The following is a 15024-nucleotide window of genomic DNA, read 5'->3' as shown; positions in this document are numbered from 1 at the left end:
CTGCCCCCATTCCCCTCATGCCCCTGTGCCTTCTCACATGACTTGCTCCATCCCAGCCTTCCTCATACCCACCCTTTCTTTCAAGCCTTCTCCCAGCACCTTCCCTCACGCTTCTAGCCCCCAATGCCCTTACCTTCTCCCCTCCCAGCATCACCCTGTCCCCCTCCCACTGACACCTCTCCCCTCCTGCCCTTTTCCTCATTGTCTGCGCTTGGCCCCCTGCCATTTGCCTCTCCTCCACCCCTGTCCCTTTGGTGCCTTCCCCTTCCCCTCCGCACAAGCCCCTTCCTCTCCCAGCCCTTCCCCTTTCCCTCTGCACAAGCCCCTTCCCGTCCCTCCCTCCCCCTCACCTTCTGCCTTCCACTTTGTGGGGCCGGAGTCTGTGTTCGGCCTCGGGACTCCGAACCTGCAACTGAGCCATGCGGTGTATCGCAGTGCCCAGCAAGTTTAAAATCCCGGGCCGTGACGTTATGTCAAGTCCGGGCGTCTCCCCACCCACTAGTCTGAGCGTGCTGTGCAGCGCAGCAGCAGCCAGCGAGGGGGAGCTCAGGGAAGGTTGCGCACAGCAGGGACAGGTCCGGGGACGGGGGAGAGACGCTCTGGGGCCGGAGTTGGAGGATGCACGCTGAGGGGTCGGGACCTGCTCCAGCTCCAAATATTGCTGGAGTGTGGGCACCATAAGCCCACACAACTCGCCGCCCATGCCTCTGCTGGCTAGCCGGCTCTCTCTCTCTCTTTTTCAGAGGGGGCGGGGGAGCACCGGCTCCTTTCAGAACCCCTCATTTTGCTCCCAGGGTTCCGCAGAGCACCAATTGGGAAACACTGCTTTAAGGTAACTTATGCCTCTTCTGGACTGCAGGTCAGATCAATGGTAGGAATTAAGCTGCAATTAAACAGATGAGCACGCTAAAAAACTAGGACTGAATCAATTGCAGTTAACTCACATCATTAACTCAAAAATTAATTGCAATTTAAAAGAAATCACAATCACAGTTTTAATTATATTGAAACAATAGAAATGTATTAAATATTTTGGATGTTTTCCTACATTTTCAAATGTATTGATTTCATTTATAACAGAATACAAAAGTGTAAAATTTTATTATATTATTATTTTTGATTATGAAGATTTGTACTTTAAAAATTATAAGAGTTTTCAATTCACCTCATACAAATACTTAGTTCAATCTCTATCACGAAAACGGAACTTAGATTTTTTTTTTTTTTTTTTTTTACACAACTACACTGAAAAAACAAAATGTAAAACTTTAGTGCTTGCAGGTCCACTCAGTCCGATTTCTTGTTCAGCCAATTGCTAAAAGAAATAAGTGTATTTACATTTAAAGAACATAATGAGGTCCCATTATTTTTTACAACATCACCTGAAAGCAAAAACAGGCATCCGTATGGCACTTTTGTAGCTGACACTGCAATGTATGTGTGTCAGATATGCATTTTTGTACATGCTACATTTGTAAGTTCAATTTTTATGATTAAGAGTTTGCACTACAGTACTTGCATAAGAAGAACTGAAAAATACTATGTTCCTTACAACGCAAATATTAGTAATAAAATTAAGCATACACTGTACACTTCATGTTGTATTTTAATTGAAATAAAAATATTTTAAAGTATAGAAAACATCCCAAACATATTTAAATAAATGTTCTATTGTTTAACTGCATGATTAAATCATTTGACAGACCTACAAAAAAAAAAAAAAACAAATCATTGCTTAGTACTGTGGAGATGGGAGAAGACTCTCCAAGAACTTCAGAGTCAAGAGATAAAGGGCAGAGGAGATCACCAGATAAATTCTAACCTCCTATATATATGTATCATTCCAACAAAACCCAGCACCTGCACACCGAACCCAATATCCAAAATACTGCGGCACACAAAAGACTACGCTATTATGTTCCACAGGCACAGAACAGGTGCACCAATGTCTGAGTTCCCAGCAATGGCAGGAAATTAACTGATAGATAATCAGATAATCTGACAAGTGACTTACACTGCATGATGCTGAGGTAGGTGGGGGAAAAAAGAGCCATGGTCACTGCCAATCTCACTTGGAGAAAGTTTCTTTCCCAAACCCACATGTGGTGACCAGATTTTGAGCAAGAAACTGTGTCTCATGCTTAGCAGGTTATGTTTTATGCCACCGCAGAGACCTGGCTCCCCCTGTTCAATGTCCCATTTCCATCCCTGGCCATCCCTGATGATTGAAAGTAGACAAAAAAAATATGGGGGGGTGGAGGTAGGAGTCTTTTCCTGATCCCCCTGCCACTTCCATTTGAGAAGGAAAGGCAAGGAACTAAAGTTAATTTTCTAGTCTCAGTTAGACAAGATACCATAATCTGTATTTAGGCATAGTCATTAGGGATGTAAAATCCCATTTAATTGGTTAACCAGTTAAACATCATGTTTAACCAGTTAACTAATTAAAAGAGGGAGGTGCAGAGGGGCCAGCCTGGAGCACCCCCATTCCTCCCAACTGCAGGCAGGGGCTGCTCCAGCCCAGCAGGAGTAGTCCTTGTATGTGCTTCCTCCCCCACACCACAGGCAGAGGCAGCTCCAGCTTGGCCTCTTTGCACCTGGTCTCACCTTGGATAGGAGCTGCCTTGGATGACTACCACAGCAGGCAGGGAGCTGCTCCAGCCCCCACCAGTTAACTAGAACCTGTAAACCTTTCACATACCTAATAGTCATCCTGAAATTTTCTTCCAGGAGAGAAAAAATGTCAAATTATGACTTTATATATTTTACAGTTTTAAAAGTAGTATGTTAAAGACACTTCAGTGATTACAAAGGAGTGCAAGACAGTAGTACTGCCATCTCAACTAGGAATGTTAAGAGGCAGATATTTAACTAATCGAGTAGTTGACAGAATCTGTATCAACTACAGGCAGTCCCCGAGTTACGCGGATCCGCCTTATGTCGGATCCGCAGTTACGAACGGGGCCGTCTCCCTGGTCTCCAGCAGACCAGGGAGAGGAAGCAAAGCAGCGGAGCACGCGGGCAGCGGACAGCCCAGACACGTCTGGGCTGTCCGCTGCCCGCGTGCTCCGCGGCTTTGCTCTGCTTTGTTCCCCCTCTCCCTGGTCTGCAGACCCGGGGGAAGGGGAGCAAAGCGGCAGAACACGCGGGCAGCGGACAGCCCAGATACTTGATTCATCAATATGCAGCTCAGCTCAGTCCCAGCTCCCTCCGAGTGCGGGACTAAATTGCACTGTGGCTCTGCAATTTAAAAGGTAGTAGGAACCAGGTAGAAGGCTGCCCAACCGCTACCGCCTTTTAAGTTGCGGAGCCTCAGCAGGTTTTGATCTCAACTCCCTACTGGGAGTCCCGCATACCATGAAACAGTTGCTACCATGAAACAGTCGCTATATGCATAGGGATTCCAACACCCCACTGGGACCCCCTGTAGACAGGGGCTGCTTCATGGCAGCAGCTCCTGCCCCCTGACAGAAGCAGCGGGGGGCGGGGGGGGGGGGAGGTAGCACTGTAGAAACAGTGCTGGGGGGAAACCAGCTTTTAAGCTGGCTTCCCCCAGCATCAGCTCCTGCTTACCCATCTTGCTGCCCCGATACAAAGGCAGCAAGGGGGGTGAGGGGGTGATGAGAGTAGCCGACTCAACTACCTGATAAGCCTAGGTCTATCTGGTAATCGATTACTCCCATACATCCCTAATCTCTACACTGGGGTGGCTCCTCCCCCCTGCCATGTAACAGAAAAACCAAAAGCCAAAGTTCCTCAGGAGAACTTGATACTTCATATCCCATCAAGCTGTGAGTAGTCAGAATAATTTTACCTATATGTATTATTTTACATTGTGCACAATAATGTATATTGCTACTCTATCCCCACCCTATTATCCTTTAAATGAATTTTAAATATCACACAGAACTCCACAGTTTTCAATGAAGCACTGCAAGGTATTTAAACTTCAAACTTCCTGTATTCTTCTTCCTCCAAATAATAAACTAATTCTAATTCTACAACTAACCTGTTAACTAATCTTCTATTTGCAGTCTATTATTTCAGATTAGCACCTATGGTATCTCTCTCAAACTCAAAAGTGATCTACATAAAACCTACTGTTCTAAATTTATACATAAGGAGTCTGAAATTGTTGTGCCCAGGTGCCTTTCTCAACCAGAATTTTGGTATCAATGACCTGTCAACTCTCCTGGTTTCCATTGAAAAGTGTGTGTGTAAATGTATTATTTTTGCATATCCTTGCTGAGAGAGGCATGCACCTCCCCTCAGGAACCATGGGATCATAGCAGAGTTGTCAAGTCTTAGTTCTTGCTGTCCTAAAAAAAGGATGGAACACTTTTGATGGAAAAAAAATCAAGCATTTGTAAACTATACTCTTGCCAACGTGCTGGAGTTCCTCACAGAGAAAATGGACAAATACAACAGCAGGCAAGGAAAATATTTCATTCTACAGAAAAAAAATAATTTCTACAGACAGTATCAATAGTATTAAAATGTAAATTCCACTTAATTAGTTTAAATAGCTATCTCAAGGGCCCACTGAAAACCATTTATGTTCAAAATTGAGAAGTATTGGATATCGTTTAACTAAGCCATAAATGGCAAATACAGTTGTTACCTCTGTATGATAACATGTATTATATAGTACTATTTTATTAAATAGAAAGACTGTATGAATAGTCCAGACTATCAAGCAATTGAGCGTCCTTTATATTTCAATTCCTTCAGTTTACTTTTACAGAAAAGCTTTTGCTGTCAAAGGATCATGGGACAAATTCTCTACAAAGATATTTACAATTGCCACCTAGACAGAAATAAAATGTTTCCAACAAGGAAATTAGTTTACTTTCGGTTGCTAGAATTTGCATGAGCTGATTAAATGATATTCCATAAGCTCCTTTCAACTACAGAAGCAGATATTGCAATCAAAGACCGTTCAAGTTGCAAATGCAACTCTCAAGAGCGACTGCCACTAGTTCCAAGGGTCAGGTCAAGTTCTGAAGTGGACTGAGATTTATACACACTCATGTGACAGCAGGACTATCTAAAATCAGGAAATTAAGTTCTTAAAATTTACAGGCCCAGAACCACAGTTTGGAAAAGTTTAATTATCTTGGAATCATATGAACTGGATTCTTCAAACTTTTTCTAACTTTAGGAAATCATGGAACATTGAACATAATAGCAGTCATTCTAATTACCACCCTGCATTCCACCAATTACCAGAAAATCATGAAAAAGTGTTTCTACATGCTCTTGGCATTGACATGGTTCATTTTTTCTGCACAACCCTTGCTTACTATAGTAGGCAAAACAAGAGTCAAGTCTTTGTTCCACAGTTGTCAGGCAAACTGGTATTCTGCTGGCAGAGCAACAGGAAACCAACAGCACTCTCAAGAAACCTAGAAAAATTGAATCCAGTCACAGATCCATTCCCAAATCAACACTAAATTGGCAATGACAGGAGAAAGTACTGTGGCATGTGTGGAGGAGAGGGGAAAAAACAAAATCCACTTCAGGAGGAAAGGCAGAAAATTCTCAGCACCTTCCATATGCAAAGTGAAGCACACTGAATTGTGATATCTGTAATATGCGTGTGTTAAGTGTGATATCTGTAAGAACTACAAAACTCTTTTCCTGCCCCAAATTTGTATAGTCAGTCCTATTGTTATGTTTCACAAAGAGCTAGAGGCCTAAAGTAAAGTAAAGGATCCTCAAGCAAAACTCCTTCCTCCTTCTAAAATGGATAGGCTGACACTTCCCCGCCAGTTAAAATACTGAATATGTATCCTAAAGTGATCCTGAAGGATCAACAGATCGGCATCTCTTGGTTTGACTTCTTGTAAACACTATGATCCATGCAGCAGGTGGGAGGTACTGCTCTCTTTTCATCATTCCTTAGTCATTTTCTCCTTACCCTCAGACCCCACCAGTTACATGACAAGCAACTTCCGTGTCATCCTTGTAGAGCAGCAAATTCACAAAGATTTGATCCAGTCCCTTAGTGATTAGGTTTTACACCTGAAACCAGACTCATGGTTTCTTTTTGCCTTATTGTATGGGATTTTCAAAAAGCGCTAAAGGTACATAGGTGCAAAAGTCCCACTGATATTCAATGGTGCTTGAGAAACTAAAACCTTAAGTGATTATGAAAATATCCCACTAAGTCCTTATCTTCTCCGGGCAGTATTTGGCACTCCTGAACATGCTTACTCACATATCCTGATTTCTTATATGCTCCAGTTCAACTGGCCCTGGATCTCTCTCGCTCTTAATTGTACGAGTCAAATGTCAGCATGAAAGTAGATGCCAAGATGATACCTTATAATAAGACATATCACCATCACAGCCCTTTCATCCATAGGATGGTTCAGGATGGCCACTCCAAGCCCCACGTTATGGAGGGCTCCATAGTACCTGGGGGATTACCTGAAGGGACTGGCAAGGGACGGCAGCAGAGGCTAGTCCCCCTACCCCCACTACAGCAGCAGGAGCCAGAACATGGCAACCTGGTCCACTCCACCCTGCTGCCCACCTCTCAGCCTGCTGCACTTTGCTTCCTGCCACAGTGGTGAGTCTGGGGGGGGGAGAGGTTGCCCCATGCATTGCTTAGGGGAGGGCGGGGTTCAGGGAAGGGATGTAATGAGGGAGGCAATGGGTACAGCAGTGGTGGGAAGGGATCAGAGCAGGAACGAGGCTGAAGGGAAGGGATGCAGTGGGGATAAAGCAGGGCAAAGCAGATGTGTGGTGGTAGGACCTGTGGCTGGGGGGGGTTGCACCCAGTCCCATGTCCTCCCAGGGATGGCCCTAGTCACCAAGTTATGATTTTAACATAGCTGGTGAAAGACGTAGCAACAGAAAATCTTGTTCACTTTGGGCAAAGCTTGCAAGTGAGATATTTATTGGGGCTACTACACCAGCAGTCTCCACCCATATTAGAAATTAATATGCATGGGCAGTTAGCTTTACTTAAAATACCACCATTATTTAGATTCGATTTAATGCATTTGCAACACTAGAAGTACGAGCTGACATGAGAGGAACATTATAGGCATGTTAGACGGATGACAAATTTAGGGAAAGAAATCTCTAGTATACATAAGGGCAGAAAAACATTTTCAACTACATTTGGTTCACACAGGCAAGGTTGTCTTCCAAACCATGAGAATTAAATATTTTTCCCTCCCGTGAAAGTTCAAAATCAAGAGCAATTCTGTGGAATAGACATTATCCCATGCCAAAGTTACACTTTGGTTATTCTCTATGTCATAGCTCCAGAATTTTTCAGAAAAGATGTGTTAAACCTTGCATATACACAGATACAAGTTTAGTAAGTTGTTTTCAGCCTACCTAAATTCTCCAGAGTTGAGTCATTAGTGAAATTATTTACCCATTTTCTCCCTAATTTAAGTTGAGAGCACAGAATAGCCACCTTCATTTAAAAGCATGCCAGTAGTTAAGTGGCAGATAAATGAATTCTCACAGTTTGAAAATAATTTTGGAATCCTTCTGAATGAAAAGCCAATCAGAAGTACATCATTTATTTACAACATCAAGTTAAAGTAGTTCTCTGTACAAAAATATTATCACTATAGTAAATGTATTATTTAATTTAATTCCAATTACATAGCCCTAAATGCATTTACTTTAATTATGGCATATTCATAGAATCATAGGACTGGAAGGGACCTCGAGAGGTCATCGAGTCCAGCCCCCCACCCTCAAGGCAGGAACAAGCTCCGTCTACACCATCCCTGACAGATGTCTATCTAACCTGTTCTTAAATATCTCCAGAGAGGGAGATTCCACCACCTCCCTTGGCAATTTATTCCAATATTTGACCACCCTGACAGTTAGGAATTTTTTCCTAATGTCCAATCTAAACCTCCCCTGCTGCACTTTAAGCCCATTACTCCTTGTCCTGGCCTCAGAAACCAAGAGGAACAAATTTTCTCCTTCCTCCTTGTGACACCCTTTTAGATATTTGAAAACCGCTATCATGTCCCCCCTTAATCTTCTTTTTTCCAAACTAAACAAGCCCAGTTCATGAAGCCTGGCTTCATAGGTCATGTTCTCTAGATCTTTAATCATTCTTGTCGCTCTTCTCTGTACCTTTTCCAATTTCTCCACATCTTTCTTGAAACGTGGCGCCCAGAACTGGACACAATACTCCAGCTGAGGCCTAACTAGTGCAGAGTAGAGCAGCAGAATGACTTCACGAGTTTTGCTTACAACACACCTGTTGATACAACCTAGAATCATATTTGCTTTTTTTGCAACAGCATCACACTGTTGACTCATATTCAGCTTGTGGTCCACTATGACCCCTACATCCCTTTCCGCCATGCTCCTTCCTAGACAGTCGCTTCCTATCTTGTATGTGTGGAACTGATTGTTCCTTCCTAAGTGGAGCACTTTGCATTTCTCTTTATTAAACTTCATCCTGTTTACCTCTGACCATTTCTCTAACTTGCTAAGGTCATTTTGAATTACGTCCCTATCCTCCAAAGAAGTTGCAACCCCACCCAGTTTGGTATCATCTGCAAACTTAATAAGCGTACTCTCTATCCCAATATCTACATCATTGATGAAGATATTGAACAGTACGGGTCCCAAAACAGACCCCTGCGGAACTCCACGTGTTATCCCTTTCCAGCAGGATTTAGCACCGTTAACAACAACTCTCTGACTACGGTTATCCAGCCAATTATGCACCCACCTTATCGTGGCCCTATCTAAGTTATATTTGCCTAGTTTATCAATAAGAATATCATGCGAGACCGTATCAAATGCCTTACTAAAGTCTAGGTATATGACATCCACCGCTTCTCCCTTATCCACAAGGCTCGTTATCCTATCAATGAAAGCTATCAGATTAGTTTGGCATGACTTGTTCTTCACAAACCCATGCTGGCTATTCCCTATCACTTTATTACCTTCCAAGTGTTTGCATATGATTTCCTTAATTACCTGCTCCATTATCTTTCCTGGGACAGACGTTAAACTGACCGGTCTGTAGTTTCCTGGGTTGTTCTTATTCCCCTTTTTATAGATGGGCACAATATTTGCCCTTTTCCAGTCTTCTGGAATCTCCCGTCTTCCATGATTTTTCAAAGATCATAGCTAAAGGCTCAGATACCTCCTCTATCAGCTCCTTGAGTATCCTGGGATGCATTTCATCAGGACCTGGTGACTTGCTGACATCTAACTTTCCTAAGTGATTTTTAACTTGTTCTTTGTGTATCCTATCTTCTAAACTTACCCTCTCTCTGCTTGTATTCACTACGTTAGGCACACCTCCAGACTTCTCGGTGAAGACCGAAACAAAGAAGTCATTGAGCATCTCCGCCATTTCCAAGTTTCCTGTTACTGCTTCTCCCTCCTCACTGAGCAGTGGGCCTACCCTGTCCTTGGTCTTCCTCTTGCTTCTAATGTATTTATAAAAGGTCTTCTTGTTTCCCTTTATGCCTGTAGCTAGTTTGATCTCATTTTGTGCCTTTGCCTTTCTAATCTTGCCCCTGCATTCCTGTGTTGCTTGCCTATATTCATCCTTTGTTATTTGTCCTAGTTTCCATTGCAAGTTTGGATTTGCAAGTTTATTTTATAAAAGTTAAAAATTAACAACACCATTTTCATTTCATTTTTTAATCTTTCAATTTAACAAAATTAAAATTTCTCAACAACGTGAAGCAGTAATCTACAGTAAATTTACAGTAAACCTATTTCTTTCACACCTGCTTGGTTTTATATTATTTCCACAAAGGCTTACCTCTGAAATGTCCCTTACTTTGTTCCAGAGTTACATATATCTGGCCGGGGCTGCAGTAGGAGCAGATGCCACCCGCAACACAGCCATGGCCGCAGGAGCCATAGGAGCAGCCAGAGAGGGTGATCTGTGCCTACCACTCATGCTGGAAGCAACATACCTTCCTATATGTCTTTGATGACTAACAGAGCAGAGATAAGCTCTATCATTGTTGGAAAGCGAAGGGCTCAATCTTCTGAAAAGTGAAACTGGGAGTTGGCCGTAGCGCTCCAGATTATAGGAGCACTACTCCAAAGTGACTGTTCAGGCTTGGCAGAATCTTTTGCCCAAGGCTCTGAAAGACAGCATTACTTGCTTTATGTGTCCTCTTTGAGAAGGAGCAATAGACTGAGTAATTGTCAGGGATGGGTCCCTCTCCGCGGGGAAAGACACACCTGCAGTGCCCATCACTGTATGGGATAAAAGCCTCACAAAAGGCAAGTTTTAAATCCCAAGGATTTTATTTCAGCCATTGTGGTCCTGATCCAAGAGATATCCCCTAAGTGTATTATAAAAGTTTTTTTGACTGCGTGTGAAAACAAAAAAAATATTGTTGATTTCCATTGCCATCATGCCTGTAGACCCTAGTCATAGACCAAAATCTCATTGTGCTGTGCAAAAACAGCAAAAACCATTTACCGCTACCCAGTCTAACAAGAGATCTTTCAGTCATCAGAATAAGCGGACACTACGGGGGTTCCATCTCTCTGTTACAGGCATTAAAAAGCAGCTACCCCCAGGTTATAACCCCAGGTAAAACACCAAAAGGCACTGCTAGACATAAAGAATCTGTTCACAGGCATATAGTCATCTGAAGTGGAATCCATGTTGATGACAATTACTCAAAAAAGAATAACGGTTCTTCAGACCAAATTAAGTATTCAGTGGCAACTTTGCAATTGTGTTGCCACTGATGGACGATGAAACTGATACTTTGTAAATGAGAGACTTAAAAATTGAGACCATTACCATGGAGGAATTATATATCTTAATGAAAGTAGTGAGTGCACATTTCTAATCTTTGCTCACTCGCAAAGTTTGATCTTATAATTTATGCTAATATTCAATAAGAAATCTTACCCACGTCTAAGTGGCAAAATTTGTGGGAAATTATTACAGGACTTGATTTTACTATGCTAAATACACTGCCATCAATACTTCCATCAGTAGTGGTTACCGACATTTCAAAAGAAGTAACTCCCATTAATAAAGTCTAATTACATAATTTTAAGGTTAAAAGCACAAGGGGAAGAATAGTAACATACTAGACTTAAATTTGTGTATGTTAAAGATTATTTCTCTAAACGATGAACTCCTTTCAGGATATTCTTTTTTACTGTGTTAGAAGATAATTAATGAACAGGGAAACTGATTTAACCCTCATACATGAGACTTATCTTCCAAATATCAGTTTCCTAAGCAAGGCAGAAAAGCAAAACAAAGAGAAAATGTAATAATTATTAGAAAAGGTGTTGAACTCTTATGCCCACAAAAGCAGTGACTAGTGAAAGCCTTTTGACCCTCCAGAAATAACACCAATAAGTATCAAGGACCACAAAAGCCCAGGAAAACATGTCAAAGCCTCAGAAAAGTTTTTGAATCTAAAGTCATTTGACATCAAAGTTAAATCTGCAAGAGATGTCAAACATTACTTTTTGACGTAAAATACATTTTAACCAACATGATCTGTGTCATACACTTAATATCTGGGTTTTTAATCATTTAAATCAAGACTCAATTTGCACTACACAGTAACAGGCACCTTGATCAATAAAGATTAAAATAATGCCTGATTCAGGTCAGCAAGTTTGTACTAATAACTGGGACCCTTTTCTATGTAATAGTGTTACATACAAAGCAACACTATAAAGCAATCAAGGACACTGCATCACATAATGCACTTAGTTGTGAAACACTTTCGCTTTAATAACTCTGAGATGCTCCACCAGCACCTCAGAGGAAAATGATATTTTATTTTCGAACAAGGCAGTCTCAGTGCTGACCCTGACACTGTCCATAAACCTCTGAGAAAAATAGAGATTTATCAAGTTTCTTCCACAGAAGCAGGAAACTGAAGAGGAGCCCAGAGAAACCGAAAATGCAGATAAGCCCACCCCCATCTGCCCGCCCACGAGCAACCCCACCACCCCCATTCTCACCGAGCAGCAGCTGGTCTCGGCAGGGCTGGTAGCCCTGCTCTCCTCAGGTACGGCCAGGACGGGACGAGAGAGGAGACACCCAACCTCCCACCCGGTTACCCCAGACACAAGACAGCCCGGGACCTAAGAACCAACCGCAACAGGCGCTGCATCGCCCCCGCCCCTAAGCCGGGCGGTGAAGCAACCAGGGAAGAAAAAAGCCGGCAAGCAGCGGCCCTTCCCCACCTGCCCCCGAGCCGCTGGAAACCCGACTCCGCAACTACCTCAAGACCATCTCCCGCCCCGGGCTCTCTGGCCTTTACCGAGCCCCGGCCCCCCGCGGCAGAGCCCGAGCTGGCGCCGCCGGCGCCTCCCCGCTCCAGGCCGGGTCTCACCGTTGAGCGCCGAGGCCTGCAGCGTGGCCCCCGAGGTACCGTCGATGACTTTGATGGCGCCGCAGGCGGTCACGGCCAGGATGGCGTTAAGAGCCGGGTGGTAGCAGAGGCTGCAGAGCCCGTCGGCGTCGCAGCGCAGGCAGCCGTCCCGCAGCAGCACCCACTCGCAAGGGCCCGGCGCTGCGGAGACCGACGCGGGGCCAGCGGCGGCCGCCGAGGAGCACGAGGCCCCTGCCAAAGCCGCCGCCGCCGCCGCCATCTTCCCGGCCGCTGCCACCGCTCAGGACAAGAGGCCCGGGGAGCCGCTCAGTGACAGTCCCAGCGGCCGCCACCAGTCACCATCCGGGTCCGGGGAGAGGGGGAAAGAGAGAGCGCCGGCGTGAACAGGAAGTGACGCGCCCACGCCGGATACGGAACTGACCTCGGGAGCGAGGGGGTGAAAGAGAAAAAAGCAAAAGCGCAGTTGCCAACGGCTCAGGGAGAAGGGGGCGGGGCTGGGCTCGCGTCACCGTCTTGCGTGCGGGGAGACTCCGCCCCCGCTTCTCTTCGCTCAGAGCGCTTCGCCTCGCCCGCCCCTAGAGGAGAGCGGCCGAAGTGCGTGGGCTGTGGCCACTGTCGCAGCCTGGGGTTGGGGCGGCTGCCTGGCCCTGCCCCTTCCGCCGCCCCTGCTGGGCGGGGCTGACGCGGGGAATTCCTGCCTGTGAGGCGGGGCTCCGGCCTACCTCCCGCCCTTCCCCGCCAGGTGTGCTGGGGCGCCTGCCGGAGGCTGAAATGCTGCGCAGCCGCTCCCCGGCGCCCGGTTTGGGTTCCTCGCGTGGGCTAGGAACAGCGGTGCCGGGTAGCGCCGCCAAGTGTCGTCAGGAAAACTCGGCTGGTCTCGCGGGTTCTCGCATGGTAAAAGCTGTCGGGCCCGCCCGAGTTGGTGCAGGCGCCTCATGCAGTTGCAGCTAGAGAATCTTGTCCTAGCCGAGGCGTACGTGACGTGGTGGCAGAAGTAACCAAACTCGCAGTGGAGGAGACGAGAAACAGAAGGGAAACAGCAACTGAGGTTGCAAACAGAGGCAGGAGGAAAAGCAACAAAGATTCTGGGACGACTCGTCTGCACCAGCCCCTGCCCTGATGGGTGAGGTTTACTGGTTAACCTTTCACATCCCAAGTCATGATGGACCCAGTGGCCAAAGTAGATGAAGTTGAGGGAGTATTTGGTGACAGTTGACTTCGGAAAGGAAATCCAGTACAAATAACTTGGAGACAATATTGAACTGGACAATATACACAGGATTTGTATCAACTTGGTTCATACAGTGGAAGCTAAATTAAAGAAAATGGAACAGATTGGTGCTATTGAAGAAATCACTGAGCCAACAGCATGATGTGCCCAGCAGGGTATTGGTTATGAAGAAAAATACACGTGAAGAGTGTAAGACGTAAAGAAGCAATTAGAAGAGAAAAATATATCCTCCCACTACTGGATAACTTCCTCCTCTTAGTGGAAGGAGCTGCAGTGTTTTCTCAAGCTAAATGCCTTGTACGGATCCTGGTAAATTCCTGTTTCCAAATGGAGTGCTAATCTAATAATATTATCATATGCTTTGGGAAAGTTGCAGTTTTTATGGATCATATTTTGATATGTGGGTCATCAAAGAAGAACACAACAAAACCTTCCACGAAGTTCTAAGCTTGATCAAGCTGGACTGAAGCTAAACAAGGAAAAATGTATTTTTAACCTATACCAAATCTTCACTGTCTGTCCCAAAAACTTGAAATATTAAATCAGAAATATAATTTATGCCATCATGTCCCAACAGTGTCCATCTCCTATGTATATTGGACAAACTTCTCAAACACTTCGCCAAAGAATCAATGCACACAAAACAGACAGACAGTTTCACAAAGAAAAAAGTTTGCCATTTCAGCCAGCCTCGGCATTGTCTCAACGATCTTACTACCTGCATCCTGCTTCAAAGAGGCATTAACACAAAACTTCGAAGAGAACATATCTCTGAACTGTCATTCATGCTTAAATTTGACACTTTACAAATGGGCTTTAACAAAGATAATTATCTCACCCATTACAAAGATAGCTTCCCCAATTATCACCTCATAGACATTAACCTTCCTCCCCTCATCCCCCCTCTGTTCTAAAATCTGATCTATTTTATATGTGTTTATTTTTTTTTAATTGTATCCCTTTGGTACATGCCAATGTATGGTCATGCCAATTTTCTTCCACAATTTGATTTGAGGAAGTGGGTCTGGCCCATGAAAGCTCATAACCTAATAAACCATCTTGTTAGTCTTTGAAGTGCTGCATACTCCTGTCTTTTGTTTCAGCAAGACCAGACTAACACAGCTACATCTCTAAGTCAGTCCTAGCATTGATAAAGTAAAAGTGATTTGAGAATGGAATGCACCAATAAATATATCAGATCTGACACACATACAGGTTACCTTGGTGGATTCCCATGACACCATTCTATATTGACAAGCACTGAATGAACTATGAAAGGCCAACTTTATTGGGGGGGGGGGGGAGGACAAAATAAAGAAACTGCCTTCCAAAAGGTTTAAAAAAAAACCACCTTAATATTTCAGTTTCTCCCTCAATGGCCAGTGTGGATGCAAGCAGGTATGGCCGAGTTGTATTGTTGCAATAACATGGATCAGAATGCCAACACTGCAT

The 15024-nt window shown here is 44.4% G+C and overlaps 1 protein-coding gene across 5 annotated transcripts in view; it reads right to left on the bottom strand.

Moving 5' to 3' along the window:
* Window positions 1-13125, bottom strand: part of BIRC6 (baculoviral IAP repeat containing 6) — a 339419-nt gene extending 326294 nt beyond the window's left edge. For 4 of the 5 annotated variants that reach the window (XM_089776902.1, XM_089776900.1, XM_089776899.1 and 1 more), the window contains exon 1: window positions 12342-12615. In XM_089776902.1, coding sequence (XP_089633028.1) covers window positions 12342-12600 — 259 coding nt within the window. In that variant the 5' untranslated portion in view covers window positions 12601-12615. Of the gene's footprint in view, window positions 1-12341 lie in introns of all 5 variants that reach the window. The other variant, XM_075924970.2, reaches the window with a different exon arrangement.
* Window positions 13126-15024: the final 1899 nt, after the last annotated feature.

This window comes from Pelodiscus sinensis, chromosome 3, assembly GCF_052426305.1.
Source record: "Pelodiscus sinensis isolate ZL-2025 chromosome 3, ASM5242630v1, whole genome shotgun sequence".
Classification (NCBI taxonomy): domain Eukaryota; kingdom Metazoa; phylum Chordata; order Testudines; family Trionychidae; genus Pelodiscus; species Pelodiscus sinensis.
Note: the sequence above shows the minus strand (reverse complement) of the source record. Positions and strands in the feature narration are given on the sequence as shown.